The sequence below is a fragment of the Rousettus aegyptiacus genome, unplaced genomic scaffold (genome assembly GCF_014176215.1).
Source record: "Rousettus aegyptiacus isolate mRouAeg1 unplaced genomic scaffold, mRouAeg1.p scaffold_m13_p_2, whole genome shotgun sequence".
NCBI classification, from domain to species: domain Eukaryota; kingdom Metazoa; phylum Chordata; class Mammalia; order Chiroptera; family Pteropodidae; genus Rousettus; species Rousettus aegyptiacus.
In genome coordinates, this window is record NW_023416295.1 from 26,752,098 (window position 1) to 26,775,245 (window position 23,148).

General features: G+C 43.8%; 1 protein-coding gene and 1 pseudogene across 1 annotated transcript in view; one reads left to right on the forward strand and one right to left on the reverse strand.

The window, feature by feature from the left end:
• Positions 1-23,148, forward strand: part of FLACC1 (flagellum associated containing coiled-coil domains 1) — a 33,051-nt gene that overhangs the window by 4,284 nt on the left and 5,619 nt on the right. The window contains exons 2-11 of the mRNA XM_016131086.2: positions 3,728-3,887; positions 4,384-4,458; positions 9,678-9,726; positions 11,274-11,407; positions 13,169-13,262; positions 14,865-14,926; positions 16,395-16,492; positions 17,544-17,596; positions 19,445-19,544; positions 21,056-21,159. Of these exons, the coding sequence (XP_015986572.1) occupies positions 3,775-3,887; positions 4,384-4,458; positions 9,678-9,726; positions 11,274-11,407; positions 13,169-13,262; positions 14,865-14,926; positions 16,395-16,492; positions 17,544-17,596; positions 19,445-19,544; positions 21,056-21,159 (882 nt within the window). The 5' untranslated portion in view covers positions 3,728-3,774. The remainder of the gene's footprint in view (positions 1-3,727; positions 3,888-4,383; positions 4,459-9,677; positions 9,727-11,273; positions 11,408-13,168; positions 13,263-14,864; positions 14,927-16,394; positions 16,493-17,543; positions 17,597-19,444; positions 19,545-21,055; positions 21,160-23,148) is intronic.
• Positions 19,034-19,152, reverse strand: LOC118614286 (annotated as a pseudogene).

Below are 23,148 nucleotides of genomic sequence, written 5' to 3' on the forward strand. Positions count from 1 at the left end.
ATTTCTAGGTGTTATTGTTTTGGATAATTTTTACTTCCTTAGGCTCTTCCGTGTTATAACTTTCTTTACAATGAGCCTCTTTCAATTTAACACGCGCACAAATAAACCTATTCTCCCCAAATCAAAACTGGCAAGTGAGTTTAGGAATATTATGAGCCTAAACTCACTTGCCAGTTTTTGAGAACCTAATGTGTGCAAGGAAGTCCCTGACATGGTCTCGTCTCATGTGCATGGTGGCCCAATGAGGGGTGAACCTCCATGTCCCTATTTTTCTCAGATGAGAAAACTGAGACTCACAAAAGCAACAGTAAATTCCCCCAGGCGCCACAGCTGATAAGCAAAGGAGCCTCTATGCAAAGTCAGGCCCATCTGACTCAAAAGCCCAAGGAAAATTTTAGTAAAGAATGTGAAGAGAAAAACTCACAATCCCAACATTCTGGCCCAATTTTTATTTTTTAAGATATTCTTTTCTAACCCTTTTCCATATAGGTACATACTTCTACATAATTGTACCTATCACGTACATACCATTTTATACCTTTATTCAATAGCATTTCTTCATGTTTCTACAGGCTTCAAAGTGGTCAGTTTAAATCTATGTAAAACACCATTGAATGGTTGTACCATAATTTACCTATGCATTTTGGTTTTTGAATTCTAATTTTAAAGTTATCTATAATATTGTAATGACCGTTATATTTTTGCAGTTTCATCTGTGAATCTGTTTTCTCCTTGTTGAGCTGGTCCTTGTAGTTACAGCCACCCAGTTTATGAGTCAGGCAACAAATATTTATCAAATACTCATTGTGGACAAGTTGCCTTGCCAGGCTCCGTCGGCAACATGGAAAAAGACATAATGAAGTCCAGGCCTTCAAGAATGGCACAGTCAGATGGTCAGGCAAGAAATGGAAAAGGGAAGGCAGTGGCTGGGAGCTCGCCTGCGTTAGCCTCTCACTTCCTTCCTCAGAAACTCCTGCTAACTCCCCCGAGCTCAGGATTGGCCCCTGACTTCACAGGAAGCTGATACAAGATCCTAAGCAAAAGCAAAGCTACCCTCTTGTTACTCTCGCAGCCTTTTTTCAGCTTCTTACCTGAATTTTAGGCCCTGTGGCTTTGTCTTCTCACCTGGGGTGCTCCACCCTCGTCTGCCTCCCTGACCTGGGCCCCAAACAAATTGCTCAATATGGCAGCCCCTCCTGCACTTAGCTCCACCTGCACATCCTGCCTTTCTTCAAGGTTTTGTCTCCTGCCCTGGAGACAGCTCATTTCCCTTTCTGATTGCCTGCACACTCCCTGAGGGGAAGAGACAAGTGTTCAGTATCGCCCAACATCTAGCATGGTACTCACGGCAGGAGCTATAAGTATTTGTGCTATTAAGTGAGCATGTACAGGGGGCCTGGAGTCAGTTGTGACTTTGAATCTCACTCTCCTAAAAAAGATTCAATGTTAAGGTCCCCTTTAGCGCTAAAAACCATTTGACCACATAACTGGGTTTCTCGAGCATCTCACGTTATAGAAAAGGGTTTGTTTCACTTTTCGGTTGGTTCTTAAGCAAATTTATTCCAGTGTACTATTGGAAACCAGTCACTGACTTAGAAATTTGAATTAAATCTGCTATCATTGTAATGCTTCTGTTGGTCTCTTGGCTCTCGTAGCATTTTTTGGTGTTTGTTTTCTTTTTTATCAAGTAATCCACCAACATCATTTAAAAATCAAATTGTGTTAAAAATTTATTAATGAAAAGTTACAATTTCTGCCCTATCCCTCCTTACTTCTCAGTTCTACTCAGTGTGTTCCCTCGAAGCTCCCTAGAGGTAATTATTGTCAACTCTTTTAGCGATTTCTTTTGTAATTTAACTTCATACTTCTAATTTGTCTCTACTCCATTTGTTAATTTTTCAAGTTTAGACATTTTCTATTGACTTATTGGTTATTACCAATAGATGAGAATTTAACACTAACACATCCTTTCTCCAATGCCCTCCCCACAATCTTTCAGTGTGGTCATAATTCGCTTTTTTGGTTAAATCGCTATTAAGTGTTTATATAAATATATATAAGTGTGTATCTTATTATGATTATGTGTACTTTTTACACAATATTTTTTAATCTAGAGTAATTATGCAATTTTTGTTCTCTTATGTTTCTATGTTTCTGTTGCTAATTTTTACCCCAATTTTCTGTTTTGTTTGTTTGTTTTTACTAATGCTCTATAATAAACTGCTACACATTTAGTGGCTTAGAACAACACCAATGTACAGTTCTGAGGTCAGAAATCTAAAATGGGTCTCACTGGGCTAAAATCAGGGTGTGGGGCGGGACTTTGTTCCTTTTATAGGTTCTAGGAAAGAATCATCTCCTTGCCTTTTCCAGCTTCTAGGGGCCGTCCACTTTCCTCGCTCATGACTTCTTCCTTGATCACTTGTATCTGACCATTTTTTTTCTCCGACTCTGCCCTTCTCACCTTCCTTTCATTACCTTTGGCCCACATAGATAATCTCCCTATCTCAAGATCTTTCACTTAGTCATTAGTTACAAAGCTCCTTTTGTCACATAAAGCAACATATTCACAGATTCCAAGGATGAAAACATGGGCATGTTTGGGGGGTAGAGGGGAAGGAGCATTATTTAACCTACCACAGGCTCCCACAGATCAGTGAAATGCCTGTTTCACCAGATAATGTACCAGCCCTAATTCTGAGCCCTGTGGGGGGCCTACTGCATGGGAATGGGCTCCTGGGTCAAACCCCTTTTGCAAACAAGTGAGCTGTAGCTTCCTGTGGTGTGCGAAGAGAGGAAGTTATAGCGCCAAATGTATATTGACATCACTTGTGCCAATACTGCCTTCCCTCTCTTTCTCTTTATTCTTATGGAATTAAATCTCTTCCAATCCTGTACTCTCCTTTCAGTGGGGTTGTGTAAAAAATAATAATAATAATAATAAAAAAAGCAAAAAAATAAAAAGATAAGCAAGTGAACAAGTCTCCATGTTTATATGGTAGTTGTCTTTCATGTAAACTTTCACTATAGGGATTTTTGTTTTCTTTTGTCTTCTTTATTTAATTTTTTTTTAATGGAGCCAAGAAGGAAGAGTTTTGACTGTAATTCAGGCAGATGGCCAGGAATGAGAAACTGGGAGATCCAATTTAATTTGAATAACAGAGATAATTTTCTGGAAAGTTCCGTGTAAGGCCTGCGGTAGGGGTTTCTTTCCACTTCAATCAGAGCTGGTGTGACCTAAGGGAAAAGCAGGGGCTTTGGAGTCAGGTAGGCTTGTGCTTGTCCCCAATTCTGCAGCTTGCTATCTCTGTGACTTCTCTGAGCCTCGGTATCCACATTCATAATATTAGGATAACATAACCAATGTCACTCCAGTAAATTTAATAAAAAATATAAATAAATAAATAAATAAATAAATAAATAAATAAACAAACAAACAAACAAACAAATAAATAAAATTAGGATGCCGATAACTGATCACTCATTATGCCCCTGGCTCACAATAAGCACTCAGTTATAGGAAACATTAAATTGCTTTCATGTCGGGCCTACTGAGTGACAAGGGGTAAGGTGCTATTTTATAGTCAAGACCATCTACCAAATCAACAGCTCTCAGACTCTACCATCTGTGCTTTGGGCCTTTCCTGAGTCCTTCTCAATTTGTCTCTCAGTGTTGTCACTTTGACTCCGAATGGTGTTAACTCTCTGCTGTTGTTTTCCCATTCAGCAAGGGCCTCCTGACCTAGCAGCCAAGACTGTCCTGGACCTGCTGCCATGCACCCCAACCCTCTCATGTACTGTACCTGCTGGGATCCCTGGAACTTGGGTCCACGGAAACTAATCAAGACCCCTCAGCCACCAAGAAAGAGCTTCACGGGGAAGCCCCAGTAAGGATTACCTGGATGGACCAGGGCCTGGGGGGCTTGGGTTCCAAAACAGACAATTTAGTAGCAAATTCCCAAGAGGGCCAGAAAGCCTAGCTTTGCACAGCTCTCCCCGGCCAGCCTCTTGGCCGCATGTTGCTCTTGCGGGTCCTGCCGGGGCTTCGTGTCATCTTAAATGAGTTCTCAGAGTTAGTGCAACAGGGAAAGGGGAGCCTTCAGCCAAAGGGCCCATGGGAACTACCCCTCCAGGTGGGACCAGGGGCTTTGGAAACTGGGGAACAAGCTGCGCTGCCAACCCAGGGGCTCCCCAGGACGGTGAACGAGTGCGGAGGCATTCAGTCTGAGGTGGCCAAAAACCCCACTGGTTTTAAAGATTCCAGTTGTTAGCCCACATATTCCAATTTTGGGTCACCGTGGGGATCTACCTAATCTGGGAGTACTAAAACAGGTTTCTGGATTTCTAACATCCTCTTTTTTATTATTTATTTTTTACTTTCAGGCTAACTCCTCTTCCTCCAGCTTCAAAAAAACAAAATTTTGTCCAACCAACAACAAAACCGGTTGTCTCCCCAAAGTAAGTATTTTTGTGTCCATGGGGCAGGAATGGTTTGAGGTATGTGAATAAAACAATCTCCCTCCTTGGCCTTCACAGCCTTACCTGACCTGAACTAACTGCTGCCAGGAATGTCAGAGAATTGCCAGAACCCACCGTGATTGCCCCCAAACCTCAGGCACTACATGTAGATTCTGTGGCCCTCTGCACCCACAACTTCCAGTCACTACAAATGAGCTAAGGCTTCCCGCAGTAAGGGGCACAATGCTTGATGCCTGTCAGAGGCGAAGAGCTTCCTGTTGGTGATATCTCATCGTTTACTGATTACTTTCCCGGGTCTAAGATGTTCTGTAAATTGCAGCTCTGTTTTTACTTACAAATTTAATTTTTTATTCATATTTTATAAGCTTAGAAGTGTAACTTAGTTTTATGTCTTTGAGTGAGTCTTCGTATTCCATTTATTTATTTATTTGGAAAGTATTTATTGAGTACCTATTTTTGCTAGGCACTGTTTCAGGTATGGGCAAGAGCAGTGAACTCAACAAAGTCTCCACTCTCCTGGAGCTTAGTGTTGTTATTTCATATGGGAAGACCAGGGAAAGCCCCTGTGGGAAGAGGGCAGCAGGAGCCGCACTGACATCTGGGGCAAGCACACCTGGCAGAAGGAAGGGCAAGTGCAAAGGCCGTGCATGAGAACTTGCTCGGCACATCCGGCCTTTTTCAGGAAAGCAGAGGTTAATGTGGCAGGAATGGAGGAAGTGAGGAGAGAGAGGTGGCAATGAGCTAAGAGAAGTAAAAAAAAAATGATGAATGTGGTTGGCAAAACAATGGTTCCCCAAAGATGTCCACGTCATAATCCCTAGAAACTGTAACCATGTTGTGTTACTTGCCAAGAGGAAATTAAGATTGCAGAAGAAATTATGTTTGCTAATCAACTGACCTTGAGATAATCAGACTCTTCTGGATTATCTAGCTGGGTCCAATATAAACATAAAGGTCTTTATATATGAAAGAGAAAGTCAGAGTGTCAGAGAAGGAGTTATAACAATAGAAGCTGAGGTCAGAGTGAAGCAGTTATTGGCTTTGAAAATGGAAGGAAAAGGCCACTAGGAACGGGGCAGCTTCCAGAAGCCGGAAAAGACAAAGGAACAGATTTTCCCTGGAGCCCCTAGGAGGAAGACAGCCGTGCCAACACCTCAGCTCCAGCCCAGTGAGATCCACTGCAGATGCTGACCTATAGAGCTCTGACATAATAAACTGGTGTTATTTTAAGCCACTAAGCTTGTAGTAACTCGTTACAGCAGCAATGGAAAACGTACGCTGAAGTTTGCTGGCTACTGTGAGGACTCCAGCTTTTCCTCTGAAAGGGATGGTGTACTAGCTGCGAAGGCTGCCATAACCACAACCACAGCCACAGAAGATTGAGTGACTTAAGCCACAGAAATTTATTTTCTCACAGTTCTGGAGTCTTGAAGTCCAAGATCAAGGTGCTGGCAGGTTGGTTTCCTCTGAGGACTCTCTCCTTGGTTTGCAGATGGCCACCCGCCTGCCGCCTCGTCACGTGGTCTTTCCTTTGTGCACGCGCATCCCTGGGGTCTCTCCGCATGTCCTCGTCTCTCTTCTGACAACGCCAGGGAGACTGGATTAGGACCCACGTTAATGGCCTTGTTTTATCTTAAGCACCTCTTGAAATGCCTTATATCTCCAATATAGTCATAGTCTGAGATACCAGGGGTTAGGGCTTCCACATAGGAATAGGGGGAATGGGACACAATGCAGCCCATGACAGCTGGGAAGCCATCAGGTGATACTGAGAAGAGTGACATGATCCAACTTGCATTTTGAAAAGACTAACCTGGCGGCTGCATTGAGAAATAAATGAGTGTAGTGGCGAAGGGCAGAAGCCTCGGGAGAAGCCAAAGGAGACCAGACAAGATATAACTGCAAGATCCAAGCAAGGAATGATGGTAATTGAACCTGGTAGACACAGTAAAGGTGGTGAGAAGTGGTCACGTTCTGGATATATTCTGAAGTGGAACCCAATAGGATTGCTAATGGGATGGGGATAAAATAAGAGGGGGGATGGGGAAAGAGGAGTCAAGCTGACTTCAAGATTTTTGACTAAGCAATAGAAAGGATGGAGTCGCCATTTTCACAGATTGGAGAAAGCTGAGGGAAGGGCGTGTATGTAGGGGATTGAGCTCAGGAAGTTCAAGGTGCCTTTTAATATCCAAGTGGCAATTTCCAGTAAGTAGCTGGATAAGCAAGTCTGAGAGGTCAGAGCTACAGATGCACATTTGAGAGTCATCGGCATATGCACAGTACTTAGGGCCCTGCAGCCAGGTGAGATCTCCAAGGTGCGAAATGGAGCTAGAGGTGGGAAGAGGTGGGAGAGCTGAGCCCCAGAGCACTCCAGTGTCGAGAGGTGGGAGAGACGAGGAGGATCCAAAAAGGAGACCAAGAGGGAGTGGCCCGTGAGGCAGATGAAGAATCATCTACCTGGTGCCATGGGAGCAAAATGACAAATACTCCAAGAAGGAAGATCTCGTCATCTGCGTTAAAAACTGCCAGTGAGTCAGTTAAGATGAGGGCCAAGCAGTACTGTTGGATTCAGCAGCCCGCAGCTCAGTGACAATGAAGGGAATCGTTGCAATGGAGTGGTGGTGGCAAAGCCTGGTGATGACAGGGAGCCACCGAATGGCTGTATGAGTGAAATGGGTCCTCTCTGCCTGCCTTCTGGGTGCTGGCACCCTGCTGGCGTGATCGCACCTGTGGATCTGCTCCGACCTCCACATTAACAGGTGAGCTCAAGTCCGCAGTCGCCTAGTGCCCCTTGCTGGGAGAGACCTCGCTAACACCCACAGCTCCAGTCTGATCACTACCATGAGCCCCTGACAACACTGTCCTCCTCTGGCTTTGCAATATAGTGAGAGACGCTTTGTGTGTATTTTTAAAATTCTCTATCAAAGACCTGCCAATTGTATTTATAACTTTCCAGTAACACCCTTCAAGGCGAATTCTTCCCTGAAACAAGCCATCCTCTAAAACCAGGTTGAAGCAGACCCACTTGGCTGTCTGCTGGCCTCTAATCCCTGCCCAGGCGGCACTGAGTGGAGCTGGGAAATGGAGCAGCCGGGTGCAGGAGGGCCAGCTCCTCCTGGTAGCAGTTGACACAATCTCCAAACAGGAATAAGAAGGACCTGTTCATCGGTCAGCTTCTTAGTCGGGCCTCAGGCCTCAAACACACCATCTCAACTGTGCATTATGTCTTTTGTTGGTGAATCCTATAATTTTCTTGCAAACAAAGAATGTGATTTTTGTGTCGAAACTTTTCAATTCTTCAATATAAATTATAACGTGATTGTTGTAATCCTGTGTTGCCAATTCTTAGGGGTTGAGTTTTGTTTGCTTGTTTGATTTAGTATATCAAGAACCTTGAAAAATGTCAACAGCTAGGAACTCTCAACCCGAGAGACACAGTTGGCAAATCGCTTTATCTGCAGTTCTCTATGGCACTTACCTCTTTTTAGTCTCCTAGTCTCAGTATTTATGTGTCTCTTTTTCTCTCTTCTTGAATAAAAATACCTCATTCCATTTCTCTTGGTATGGAGCACTGTGGTCTGCATACATTAACCACTCACTGAATGTACTAAATGAGGAAACATGAAGGGCTTCAATCGGTGTCAACAAAGTGTCAAAATTTGCTCAGTGTGATCAGAGTGATCTGAGTATCAGGTTGACAAGGACAGAAAGAGGAAAAAGAGTCATTCTGGACTGACCTCACCTTTTACTTTTCATGAGAGACACACAGTTATCTGACAAAATGAGTATCTATGTAGGCACACTTTGACCTTTCTGGCAGTTCTGAAGTTAATGTGATGCTGTGGAAGGTCTCTGTCCGCCTAAGGAGAGTAACCAAGAGCAAAAAAGACATAGGCTCAAATCCATGGTCAGCTTTTTAAAGAGACCTGGGCCACCCAGTGGTTCCCCCACAAGGCTTTCCTAAATTCAGTGGAAGCAGACCAAATTATCATTGTAGACAGTTAAATGGGAACATATAGTTGATATGAGTCAAGTTGCATTTTAAATGGATCTAAATCTTTTCAATTACGTGTGGGTCCCCTTGTATTATCAGTGTATAATGCACACTGGTGCCCACTTTTTAAAACACAGAATCATTTTTCTGTTTGTTTGTTTTGTTTTGCCAGTGAAAGCTAAAATCAAAGGTTGGTCGCATCTAAGGTAGCCCAAACCTTGAACTGATTTTCTCTAGAGAGTTCTCGGTGCCTCTCTGGATTCTCCCTCTAGGGGTGGGAAACGTGGGGTCAAAACTAGACTGATGGTTATTAACCAAGATGGAACTGCTTCCTCTAGGAAAAGTCCTTCCAACCCCACTGCACACACCCAGAGTGACCCATGGACTCCGGGCCAGTCCCACCCCGGTAACCAACTCTACCACCCTTAACGGTGTTGTGGGTGTTTTGGTCATGGGGAACTGGAACTTCCGCAGCACGTTTTGGTTGTCTCTCTTCACAGCGTTTGCCCGATGGCATGTGTACATGTGTTAGTGGACACCGAGGCCAAGGGGAGAGGCCCTGAGCTTACTCTCGTCAGCACATCAAAAGCTAGTCGCTCTTATTCTAATCTTTCGTCTTCTCAGTGAACTCTATTATAAATATTCTTTTGATATTTGGGTACCTGATATTATGCTCATGTTTCTTGTCTGTGGAAACAAACACTTATTATGATCAGGGTTAGCACCAGATCTCAAATTAGGAACACTCTGCTTATCCTGAATTCACTTAACTGGCAATTTCAGGGTCCTGGAACACCAATTTCTCGTGCAAATGAGAGGAAAGGTGGTTGTGCAGACAGCATATTTACCACCAAAAAATGTGTGCATTTAAGATTATGCACCATGCTCATCGGAGATCCCTGTGAGGCTTCACTCCAAGTCTCTTGGTTTTTGTTTCAGAAATGGGTCTACTATTCAGCTAGTGACGAGTTGATTTTCCACTTTTTTACTACCTGCCTTTTCATCACAATCTCTATACCAGTGATCCCTGGACCATTAAATCTTCCCTATTTCCTGAAGTAGCATATTTTGAGAACTGAAAGAGGTCTGCGAGGTCATGCTAGGAACATCACTTCTCACAGATGAGTGGTGGCATGAGGACACAGCTCCTAAGCTTGGAACATCTTACTCTCCAGTTGCTTCTAAGCATAACTTTTTCTTGCAGAGTGAAAACCCAGTTAGGAAAACAAGAGGAGAGCAATCAATTACCTTATGTGAGTAAAAATGGGAAGAGGGTGGAGGGACTAACAGTTACTGAGTATCTACTGTGTGCAGCAGGCATGGGCCTTTTACCTCTACTTTTACTTCATTGAATCTTTGCAATGGTCCTATGAAGATGTGCTGGAATTCCTGCATATAGTTTATGGCTGCTAAGTGACGGGATTGGGACTTGAATTCGACTCAGCCAGATTCCAGAGAGGGTGTTTAATTACCTCTCTACTCTTTTGTGTAGCGTGAGGAGAGTGCTCAGGGAAACCAGATGGTGACAATCAGTCCAGGCCAGGGGACAGCTCATGCCCAGATACAGAAAACCCTCTGCCACACTCGTGAACCTATAAATGTTGGGCAAGGAACTATCAGGAAAACTGAGGGATTAAGGGACGGGGTGTGCTGGAGAAAGAGATGGGGACCAAACCTAGAAGGATCTTGACATCTGCCTAGGAGTTTTGGCCTAATCCTTTTGATGTCCGGGAGCCTTTATGGGTCTGACACAGGAATGGGACAAGGTAAGATTTATATTTTAGGGGGGGAAAAAAACCCTCTAGTGGGTTGTAATTGATACTTTTTACTACTTTCCGCTTTCATCTATTTTTCTTTCTCCCCCACCCCCTTGAAAAAGGATCATGGAGTCCTTTAATGGGCAGGAAAAAAATTAAACAAAAATGTCATAGCCCTTCAGGTGGGGAGAACGATGAACTTAGGGGAGTCAGGCTGAGGGGGAAGAGGCCAGCTGGGAAGATATCTCAGGAGTCGAAGAAACAGATGGTGTTGGCCTCGGGCTATGCAGGGGCAGGGGTGTGAGAGGAGAGGATGAGGTTGAAATATAATTAGGAGATAAGGATGGCAGGACTTATGGTCCTATAGGGGTGTCCTGTACAACTTTAGAAGGTACGATCGTATCCTGATCTCTGATAACTGGTAGCCCTGCCCAGATTTCTGACTGGAAATCTAGTGGGGCTTGGAGAAGGAACTGACTACAATGGTTATTGTTTATTTGTTTGTTGCAATTGTGCTAGGCATTTTCTCATATGGTACTTTGGGGTTTTTTGGTCACAAAATCCCTTTGAGGAAGAGTTATTATCCTTATTTTCTGATGAGGAGACCAAGGCACAGAGATATTGAGTAACTATGGTTGGTGGCAGAGCCAGGATTTAAACTCAGGCCTGTTGAATTCCAAAACCTGAGCAATTTCCACAATGCTCTGTCTCCTGGCTTCTGGCCATGATGGAGAATGCAGAGGGGGAGCATGGCTCGAGTCAGGGTGTGGAGTGGGTGTCAGTGGTTAGGTTTTGTAAATATTGAGCTTGAAAGTCCTGTAGGGACATCCAGGAGCCAGTTGAGTCTTGCAATTGAGTCTCAAGAGAGAAACGTGGGCCAGAGACATGAGGATGAGTGGTAACTGGGGGAGGGCACAGGACAGACTTGGGCCCTGGACTCGCATCTCCTATCTCTGCTTTTAGAAGTAAGTAGGGCACGGTTGAAGATTTGGAGGAATGTCAGCACTCCAAGTCTGCAAATTATCTTCTACCTTGATGTCTAGGAAGTGATCAATGTGTCGCCTGGTTATCGCCTCATTCGAAATAGGGAGCAGATTTCCGTCACCTTGGGAGATGAGATGTTTGATAGGAAGAAGCATTTGAAATCAGAGATGATGGACAAAATCAAAATTCCCAGGTAATGTCTTTGGATCAACATCCAGTTCCTCAGACTTATCCCTGCCTGGCTAAGCCTGGACAAGCCCCTCATGTCCACTCGCAGCCCACAGGGTCCCTGTCCTGGAGGTGCTGCTGGTCACTTCATGCCTCGGCCCTGAGCTTGCTCCTCTCCTCACTACCTTTTTGCTCCAATCCCATCTAGTCAGGATGAAGGTCAAGTCAGGCAGCCGATCCGGAAAATGAACGGGTGTAGTAAAATTTGTCCTAAAGGAGAACAATTGTTCCCAGATGAAATATTCATAAAATAGTCCATATTTGGAGGGTGAGAACTAAGAGTTCTGGGAGACCCAATTATGCATCTCTTTTTCGTTATGTCCAAAGGCACCACTCAGTTCCTGCCTCTGGAAGATGCAATGTGGAAGATTCTGACCTGACTCCATCCCAGTTAGACACACTGTCATTTAATTTCTGTCATTTAATTTCCACTCACTCTCTATCCTCTAGTGCCATATAAGGGCAATCCCCACATCCTTTTCATTCTACCTCCTAAATCTCCCATTCATATCTTCTCCTTCCCCATCTGTTACTTCCTACCTGAACTATTGAAATGCCTCCCTAATGAGTGTCTTTTCCTTGGGCTTCAAATTGCTGTGAAAATTATTTTTCCAAAACAGAAATCAAATGACCAACAATAACAACAGAACACACACACACACACACACACACACACACACGCACATGCACACGCACACGCGCACGCACATCACCTACCTATTTGTAAGTGTATAGAAAGGATACAACCACACTGTTAGCAGTGGTTTCATTTGTTAAGGGATTCAGACTGGGGATGAGGCTGAGAAGCCCACTGCTGAGTGAGGCTCTGTGTGGAGTTGCCCAGGGAAACCAGACTCCCATCCTGTCTTCCCTCCAGTGGGAACACTCAGGCCGTTTTCTTTGCCCTGCTCGTCTATGGCCCTTTGCAAGAGGAGATAGGCCATGCACCCTCAACCACCTCTTGGCCTCATAAGAAGGTTATCACCAGTTGTGGCATAATAAAACAGAATAGCCCATGTTTGTTTTATTCCCTGGTAAAGCTATGAGTGTTGCTTACGCTGAAGATCCTGTTCTAAAGATCATGATCATGTTCTATCGTTCAGCTTTCCCATACCCTTTCTACTTTTTCATATCTTGATCCTTTATCCTCTCGTCGTCTCACCCTCTAGAATTGAGGCCCTCCTCTCTGCTTCACTGTACTGCCACCCCGTCTGCTTCAGCTCAACCAAATAGACCTGAGTAATCATACAGGCATCATGGAGGCCCCAGAGCCAGAAGCACAGAAAACCTTTATCAATTCCGAAAGCCACTGTCTTAAATCCCCTCCTTGTCCAGTTGGTCCATGTTTTGTCTGTGATTCACTGTCAGCATCAATCCTATCCCCCCACATTCTCCCTCCTGCATTTCAACTATCATAACCAAATCTACGTCAAACCCTAATAGATATCTGACATATTCTTCTTTCCCTTCTCTTCGGTAGGCCACCAAACCACCCCAGCTCACTTCTGGCTTGCTAACCTAAAAGTGTCATGTCTGAGGCTCGACCACCCTACTGCCAAATTCCTTCTTACCAGACTGCCCTGCCCCTCCTCCCTTACCCCCATGATGGTGGAGCAGGTGCAGAACATGGCCCCGCTCTCCCCAGGCCAGAGTCAGTCATGCTCAGGGAGGGGTCTGACGGGCATGACGTAGCAGCTCTGTGAATGAAGAATTACTTATCCCATAGGACTGATATCATTAACGACCTAGAAGAGCAGATATCAGAGCTGACAGTGATAATAGAGCAAATGAACAGAGACCACAAGTCTGCTGAGAAACTGGTGAGTGATCCTCGAGTGAGCCAACACCTCTATGGGCAGAGGAAAGACCAATATTTTCAGATCACCTGCTGTGTGCCACGCACGAGGCTAAGCACTTGACTCAGGGGAGCCATGTTGGCTGGGCAACAGCATAGGACCGTGGTCACCCAATGGTATTTCTCTGTCTCCATCCTCATCCATAATTATAAAAACTCAAGACCCGTCTCAAGTCCTAATTCAATTTCTGAGAGTTCTTGGAGTACCTCAGAGATGTTCAATGCCATTGTCTTCTCCACACTAGGGGGCACCAGCCACTTCCTGTAGAGTCTGCAGAAGCCTCTGTGGTGAGTTAAGCTTCAGAGGTTGCAGAGGCTCTTGCTTAGGGCACTAATGTGGTCAGTGCTTCCGGTGTTGCTTAAAAGCCACCCAGAAGCCTCCAGTCCCCAATTCCTGTTGCTTTCGAAACTACCAAAGTACACACTTCAAATTCTGCTGATGTCAGTCATGCTCTGTGTGTTTCCTGGGGATTTTGGTGACACTCTCTTTAGATTTTACCATTTGTTTTATCATAGTCTCTTCTTCCCCACCTCCAGCAGATGTGCTTTGTGGTCTTGGTTGGAGTGATAAACCAGAGTGATAATCAGAAACATCCCCCCGCACACACACTTGTGAAGGTTGAATTTCCAGCAGGCCCACCCCTCATCCTCTGACTCTCCCCGGACGCTTCTGAATCCTATAGTCCACCAGCTTATACTCAGACTGAGCCCTCCCCTTAAATTGATCATACTGTATTTATCTGAAAACTCTGCTAGGTTTGTGGTTTCCTTCTACAGAAAGGAAACTGAGGCCCGGAAAGTTAAACAATTTGTGCAGAGTCGCTTACCTCATCAGTGGTGTGTTATTGGGCAAATGAACGTTTTCACTCACGGAAACATCAGCCCAATGAAGACATATTTAGAGATTATTTCTAGGGAGGGACCTTAGATTGTCACTTTTAAAATTCTCCCAACTGTGAACATCCCAAATTGTTGTGGAAAGGAGGAATGCTGGTGCCACCGTTTAGTCAGAGAGGGACAAGAACAAGCCCTGAACCCTTCTTTCAGCTGACAGTGGGTGCTGACCAGTTTGGAAGTGTCACTGTTCCAGAGACACTGGCTGGAGAATCTGATGGGCTAGAATGGAGGGTGACCTGGAGCAAATCCTGCGTGCCAAAACACAAGCATTCTGCCAATGAGGATTTATTAACATTGGATTTTAAGTTCATCGAAGGCAGGGTCTGAGTCTTAGGCCTCTTTGGCTCTTCCAGGCCAACCCCTTTGCTCAAGAAATGATTGTTCAATTGAATTATATAACTGAGAGTCCAAAGGTCATGCTCTTACAAAGAGACTACAGTCCAGCAGAGGAGACCAGAGCCGCTTACGAAACCAAGTAGTGACTTAGATGGTTTTTGTGCACAAATGATTACAAACCAAACAACATAGAGCCAGGCAAGAGTTATTCTTTACCCACGGTAATGATAGAGGGGTGTGAAGAGTGGAGAATGGGAAGGCTTCTCAGAAGTTGTAGATTGGACTGGAAGTGGGGTCTTCCATCCTGGGTTTCTAATGCTGGCCTCATTTCTAGCTCTCCGATGAAATGGATCTCTGCCGCGCTGAGATGCAGCAGAACTTTGAAAACAAGAACAGGTATGCTTTCTGGCACAAGCCCCCACTAAAGGCCCTAAAGCGCCCACATCCTTTCAAGATTTCATTTCACTGGAATTTCGGACAGTGCCAAATGGCGTTGGGTGGCAAGAGATGAGGGAGATGAAACACACATCTTTGGAGGGCAGGACGGTTTGATCGGGGCCGTTACAATACAGCACAAAGAAGGTTACCCCTGGTTTTGCGCTTCCTCATCCAGTTATTGCATTTCCATTACAAGCTCCCCTTTTGTTGATTCCTGAGAAAAGCCATTTTTCGCTCTCCGTGAGATGTCTGTGGTAAGCACAGTCGTTCTCAGCCCAGCCCGCTCCTCCTCTGCCACGTCTGCTCTCTTCTCCACTTCCGCTGGCTGCTAGGTCAGGGCCTGGGCAACATGAGAAGCAGCCATGAGAAGGGCAGGAGCCAGAGCCACAGGGAGAACCCAGGGAAAGTGAAAGGAGGTGCGTCATCTGTGTGGACGAGGAAACCCACAAAATCCCTTCCATGCCACCTTAGAAGCCTTGGTGCAGAGGTCCTCCTAATTGGGTCATAGACTAGATTTTGTAATTAATTAATTAATCAATCAATCAATCAACTTGTTTATTTTATAATAGACTTTATTTTTTGTAGAACAGTTTTAGGTTCACAGTAAAACAGAGCGTAAAGTTCAGAGAGTTCCCATATACCCCCTTACCTCACACTCACACAAACTCTGCCATTATTGACATCCGCACCAACATGGTGCATTTCTTACAATCGATGAGCCTCCACTGACACATTATAATCACCCAAAGTTCATCGTTTACACTCTTGGTGCTGTCAAAATACATTCTATGGACTTCGACAAATGTGTAATGACATGTACCCACCATCACAGTGTCATGCAGAATAGTTTTACTGCCTTGAAAATCCTCTGTGATCTGCCTATTGATCCCTTTCTCCCCACTAACCCCTGGCAACCGCTAATCTTTTGACCATCTCCATAGTTTTACCTTTTCCAGAATGCCATACAGTTGGAATCACACAGTCTGTAGCCTTTTCAGACTGGCTTTGTTCACTTACCGATATGCATTTAAGGTTCCTCCCTGTCTTTTCTTGGCTTGACGGCTCATAAAGCCTTTCATTTTAATACTCATCTTGAACACTGGAATGGAGGCTGGAGAGACTTTGGGCTCTAAAATTATCTTGGGAGCTAATGCAGCCCACAGTTTCCCAAGAGAATCACAAAGACTGTGCTGTTAGGGGGTGTCCATGGTACCTACTGGCTCCATTCAAAATAGTGGTTGGAGAAACAAGAGTCCTTTTCTCCTTCTTGGGATGGATGTCAGGAAAATACAGCAGGAAGTGAGGGCCCCACAGCCTTCCCACTGGCTTCCTGTGTGAGGGAGAACAAGAAATTCAAGTGAATATAGCAGCTCAGCTCTGGACTTGTTTTCACTGATAATTGTGGCCTTCTCCTGGGATCCCACAGGGAGCTCAAAGAGGCTCATGCAGCAGAGCTCACTGAGTTGAAGAACAACTACAAAGCAATCTTAGAGGCAGAGAAGTTGGCCTCTCAGGAAAAACTAGGTACGTTCAGAACCTGGAAAAATGACTATGGTGAAGAGGATGGAGGCTGACCTTGCAGGTCTAGGACTGAGGGACTCTCACGGCCATACATGGTCTCTGACTAGACCTTAAAGGTGTCCTCCTAAATCTCAAGGAGAGGGAGGATTGAAATAGAAACTGAAAAGGTGGAAGCCATGTCTTCTAACATCCTTCCTACATCTGGAAGATGGAAGGTCCTGTGACAAAGCTTTGGGATCTGAGCAAGTCCCTTAATCTGGATTCTCAGTTTCCCTATCTGGGAATTGAGCACAATAATACTTCCCTTTATCAGAATGATAAGAATGTAAAATCATTCTTTAAAGTATATTTTGAAGTTCTACAAATTTAATGCTATTCTAATTCAACAAGTTTCCTCACCTGCAAAATGATGGTGTTTCATTAAATTCTGACATACTATGATTTGTGTGGCCTTATAATCCATACGGGTTGTGTTGGCCATTTATCTCATTATTTATGCTGCCTTTGAGAAATGCAAAGTGTGTCTTCTTCAGAATTCTGAGTTTATAGACTAAGATCCACAGAGAGAAGGAATTCTATAACCCTATTTTCTTTTGCCTTGCATTTTTTTAAAGATGATATTTATACCTTGCTGATTTCCCAGGTTTTTAAAGAGAATGCATGTTGTTTTCAAAATCAATGTTATTTTAAAAATAGAGAGGTAGGTGCATGCTACAAGGTTTTGCTTCTCTTCTTCCAAAGATATAGATTTACCCTGGGGATTAGTTCTCAAATTTCATGTGCATTAGAATCACTGGGGAAGCATGTTATTGATGGATATTGGGCTACTCCTATGAGAGCTTGATACAGTAGTTTTGGGGTAGGTCAGGCATCTGGATTTCTAATAAGCTTCCAGAATGATTTCTGAGGCATGCCATGGTTTCGCCGCCTAGAGAGTGAAGTTTGAGTTTGAGGTGGGGAAGGGGTGCAGGACAGCTCACATTTGGATTTGAAAATGTGCATTTCAGAGCAATGATGTAATGTTGACCCTGTTTTTTCCCCCCATTTTGTCCAGAGGAGATGGAAAAGGAATATAAGTATCTGAAGACTATGTTTTATATGTATCAGGTGAGATTCAGAGCTCCTTGATGGATTATGATGCTAAGAGAAGCAGGGCTCATTCCCAGCTAATGATGCTGGGATGAATCTAGAGCTCTGGCCCAGAAAATAATTTCCTGAGATTCCCAGTGTTTTTGGACTTGAGTGGCACTAACTGAATCCAGGGAAAAGAGTGAACCTGCAGACTGTGGTGGCTTTCATGAGTGACAAATCAGTCACTCAGACCCTAGAGGAACCAACTGAAAAATGCTCGTCATTACAAAAGTAACACCTGCTCATTGTTTTTTTAAAACAACAGAAATACAAAAGCCAACAAGAGCAACAAAATGAAAGAACTATCACCACGGGAGGCAGCTGCTATTAATGTCTATACTTTGTGACATCTTTGATTTAGTAGAGTGCTGAGTCAAAAGGAATAACGATTGCAAAAGCTTTTGATCTATTTGGCCAAATGGCCATCCAGAAAGACTGTATCACTCTGTACTACGTCCACAAGCAGAACATGGGAGTGCTCTGATTCATTTAATCAGCTAATGTGATGGAGACCCGGGCACCTGTAGTTAAGGCAGGATTTCTTACTAAGGGACTGAGAGAGTGGGAGATGGGGAACAGACAGGGAAGGGCTGAGGCAGCATCCATTGGGGGCCAACTAATCCCATTCGCCCAGGACTTTTAGATTTTAGCAATGAAAGTCTGAAATCCCAGGAAACAACTCAACTCAGTCCTAGGCAAACAAGGATACCTGATCACTCTGTCAAAGCATCAGCATTGCCTCTGAAACTCGATTGACCATTCTCAATTTCAGTTTTGAGCTTGTACCCAAAATTCATTTTTTAAGATGTACCTCGATACAATCAGGAAAAACATCATAGAGCAGAGCCTAACAGAAGTGTCAGGTTGATGAGCAGGTAAGCTGCCCCAATTTCCTGTGTATGCATTGTATTTGCTTCAGTCTGGGCCTCTCCAGAGAGTTTGACCTCTATGGAAACTGAGCTGCCCACTAGTCATGAAACCGATGAAAGAGAACCTCTATTTAAACAGCCACAAACTATTACAAATGAGCTCTGACGCCCAGGCCAACTGTGAATCCTGCTGCTAACCTGACAAGGAAGGGAGTAAGGATTCTGAGGCCTTACGGCGTCATCATCATCTGGGTCCTGGGCCTTCTCCCTCCTGTGGTCCCGCCCTCATGAAGTCTGAGCCAACCATCAAGGGCTGGCCTCAGATGAGGCTTATTTAACCTCAACCACAAAAGAAGGTACATTTTTTAAGGGAAATGGATATGCTCTGAAAAACATCCTATGATTTTCTAATTGTTCAAATTAATTACTAAGCATTTCCTTTGTTTCTTTCTTTGTGTGTGTGTGTGGGCGGTGGGGGGGGGCAACCCTTGGTTCGCCTCACAGATTATAAGGACCTTGCCATTTTACAATCTCTTATTTTTTATGCCTACAGTACCTGGTCTTCTTAGGTGGTCTCCCATCCAAGTACTAATCGGGCCCGATCCTGCTTAGCATCCAAGCTCAGACAGGATCGCGCTTGCTCAGGGTAGCATGGCCATAGTCCCTTGTTTCTTTGTATGCTATTGATGAGTGAGTCATGACTCAGAGGGAGCTGGCATGTGAACCCTACCCGTCTTTAAAGAAGTCCCCGTTCCCATGGGCAAACACTTTGTAAAGTCTGCCTTTTAGGGTTCTGCAGCCCCTCTAGGGGGCTGAGCTGGAATTTACATCCAAATAGAAGCCCCTCAGCAAGGGTCTCAGGTGAGGGAAGCTGCAAAGCGCCCAGTGCTGTGCTTCAGGCCAGTGTATAGCCTACTTCTAGGTCCTTCTCTTGATGGTGTTTTGTGCTTCGCAGGACAGCATTTATGATGAAATGGAAGATAAGTGGTCAAGGAAGAAGGCAGAATGGGAAAAGGATGAGCAACTGGAGCGAGAAAAGATCTTGCTACAGCAAAGTGAGTGCAGAAACTTCTGACTTCTTGGTGACAGGTACACCAAAGGACTGCCGTTAAGCTTGGTCTCGACTCAAGGAAGGCAGCTTTGGATTTACGAAGGGCGATGAGCCGCGTGGCTGGTGCCTGGATGGAAGGCACCTGGAGTTTGCAAGAACATGACAATAAGAACAGAGTCTTTTATGAACCCGAGGTTCTAAGCCTGAACCTTCCAACATGCACTGGTTCCACGTTTGGCCATCATGGGCTGGAACAAGCTTGGGGATGTCTATAGGAATGTAGTTGTGTTATCTTCGTAAGTGGAAAAAGGAGAGAGGAATTTGTGGAAACTCTGTTCCCTGATCTAGAAAACTAGTTAAAGTAAGAGTGGAGCCTCCGCAAACCTGTTCCACATCCTATCCCAACCCAATTCATCTCAGAATTCATTGATTTTAACAAATGACTCGTTTAAATGTAGCTATTTGAGGGAAAGTTAATCCTTGAGGCCATTCCCGCCTGGTGGGGACACTGGACTGCTAGAAGGTAGCATGAAGACCCGGAGGGAGGGCCAGGGAATGGAAGGTGGTGCTGCTCCTGCTACAGGCTCTACCTAGAATCCTGGTCTAGCTTGGCCCAGGTCCTCTTCCAGGCTCCTAGCTACTTACACTGTACTTGTCCCATGTCGTCAAAGTCTAAGTTTAGATGTTACAACCAATTTTGGGAGACCAGAATTTAGCTGCTCAGAGTCTAGACTCTGTGAGCCCAGGAGTTGCCTCCTTATCCATCCCCAGCACCACAATGCTAAAGAAATTTGGCTTAGCCCCACACACCTCCTTCCTTCCGCTTAGTATTGTTTCCCCTGCCCCCTGCCCCCAAAATCATTTAAGCCTTCCTCTACCTCAGGGCTAAATACAGAAAAAATTTATTGCTGGAAAAGTCACATTAGTCAAGAGCTATATTTTTAGACAGGATATTCAAAAAAGCATAGTGGTTACTGTTGTGGTGCGATCAAATTTAAGATCCATGGAGCCAATTGAGATTAATTATGAGCCTTTATTAGCCGGCCAGCAACTGACTCTCCACCACACAGGGTTAGAGTAGATCACCCTCGACCTCCCAGAAGAGGCAGTTTATATAGCCACCAGCACATCCCTGAGCAGATCACCACACTCTGGTTAACAGAATCAGAAGTAAATCTTTAATGCTGGCTAACTGGAAAATTGTCCACCCGTAACGGTAACTTCAGCAGAGGGCATAAACAAAACAATAAGCAGGAGATCCAAAATAAACTACACAAAAAGAACCAAAGACATTAGAGGTAAGTCCCTTTGGGCTGATGTGATCACGAGCCACCACCATGTTGACCTCACTCTCAAGCATCTCCAGGTGCGTGTCAGACGCTGAACACCAGGCTGAAAGGACCTTGAGTCTGACCCAGTCTGGACTTTCTGTTATCTTCAGATAATCTGGTTTTCTCTCTACATCTGTTTCTCCCCTATTCACAAAGACATGTGATTTTTCTCTCACCTTCACAGAACATAAAATGACAAAGAAATTTGAGTTAGAATCAGAAGAAGAAAAGAAGAAAATAAATGACTCCTACAGTGCTATCTTTGAGAACTTCAATCGAGAGAAAGAGGTAACTCAGCCCAAAGCACATCTGGTGCCTCTGTCAGTAGATAAGCTTTTGTCTTTCTGGGCGTAGTTCCTCTTTCGCAGCTTCCCCTGGAAATATGTGCAAGTAGCCTCATGATCTTTTTGTCTTTTATCTGAGAGTCTTACCACAGGGCTATTGGAATGAAAATTGTAATTAACAGGAAACAATAGAATGCAAAGCACATACAGAAGCTGAAATTCCTTATTTTGCCAAAATCTCAGTCTCTGAATGTCCTTCTTATCCTTGACTATACCTGAAGAGAAAGTGTATTGTTGCAAATTAAACTAAACAGTTTGGTGATGGACAACTCTTTGTAAATAAGAGTAGCTACCCAAAAGTTAGAGGTGGTGAGGGTTAGCTACTCGTTAGTTACTCCTCCACGACGTTGACACTGATACCAGGTTATAATGAAAGTGGGTCTCAGACCAAATTCTACCAAACATGTGGACATTTACTAAACAAACATGCATTAGCCTGCAGGTCCAAGCAGTAATATTACCAGTTCTCTGAGCTTTTGAGTGCATACAAGATTCATCAGAGGTATATGCACTGGCTTCTGTAACCACTGTAGTCAGTATCTGGCAACCAGAGATCCTCCCAAGCAGGACACAGGACCATTTGGGGGTCAAGTCTTAGACCCCATCCAGGCACAAGCTATAAGTTTTGTTAGATTCTTGCATCCATTTCATGCAAAGTAGAAAATAACTCAAATATTTTAGACATCTTGGATATTCTGTTTTTAAGAGCCCATTTCTGAAGGTCATGTTAATTGAAAAGCTACTGATTTCACCAATAAAATCCCATTTATGGCATTCACTATACTACTGAACAAAACAATAACACAGAGATGGGGCATACTCTACAGTATGTCTAGAGCTTCTGGGGCCTAGATTGCTCAGATGTCTGAATAAGGAGTAGCAGTTTCTCTAGAAAGAGAAATGTGATTATCTGCGCGCATCCCTTTCTCTTCTGGTAACACTGACTATAAATCTATAAATGGGTTCTCTCTCTCTCCCTCATGTAATTTACAATTATAAAAACGCACAAATATTAAATGTACTGTGATGAATTTCGACAAACGTATATATCCATGTAACCAACACCCAAATCAAGACCTGGAACATTTCACCAACCAAGAAAGCACTCTTGTGCTCCTTTCCAATTAAGCGCCATCTCCTTCAAAACTTGCCCCAAGACAACCGTTCTTTTGAACCCTACTCCCATAGATTGGTTTTATTTTCAAACTTCATATAAATGGAATTATATAGTGTATGCTCTTTTACAAATGGCTTTTTTTTCCCTTGACATAATATCTATGAAACTTACCCATTTGCTGTTAATATCCGTACTTTCTTCCTTCTTATTGCTCAGCAGTATTCCTTTGTAGGAATACCACACAAATGTGTTTATCATTTTCCTGTTTTGGAGATTTGAGTTGTTTCCATTTTGGGGGCTTTTATGAATAAAGCTTCTATAAAACAGCCTGTACAAGTATTGTTGTGGACATATGTTTTAATTTCTCTTGGGTATATACCTAGGAATACTATTATTGGGATCTAGGGTAGATATAGGTTTAACTTTTTAAGACATTACTAAGCTATTTTCCACAGTGGTTATACCATTTTCCTCGTGCATCATATATGAGAATTCCAGTTCCTCCATATCATTGACAATAGTTAATATTGACAGTCTTTTAACTTTGACCATTCCAACGGGTATGAAGTGGTATTTCATTATTGTTTTAGTTTCCTTGCTGACTAATTATGTTGGGTTAATTTTTCATATGCTTGTTGGACAATATATATGTCTTCTTTTGTGAAGTGTCCGTTCAAATCTCTTGCCATTCGAAAAAAAACCTTGGGTTGTTTATCTTTTTATTATTGATATGCAGGAGTACTTTTTATACTATGTGTACAAGTATGGATACAAGTTCTTTGTCAGATACATGTGTTCCAGATTCTGTCTCCTGTG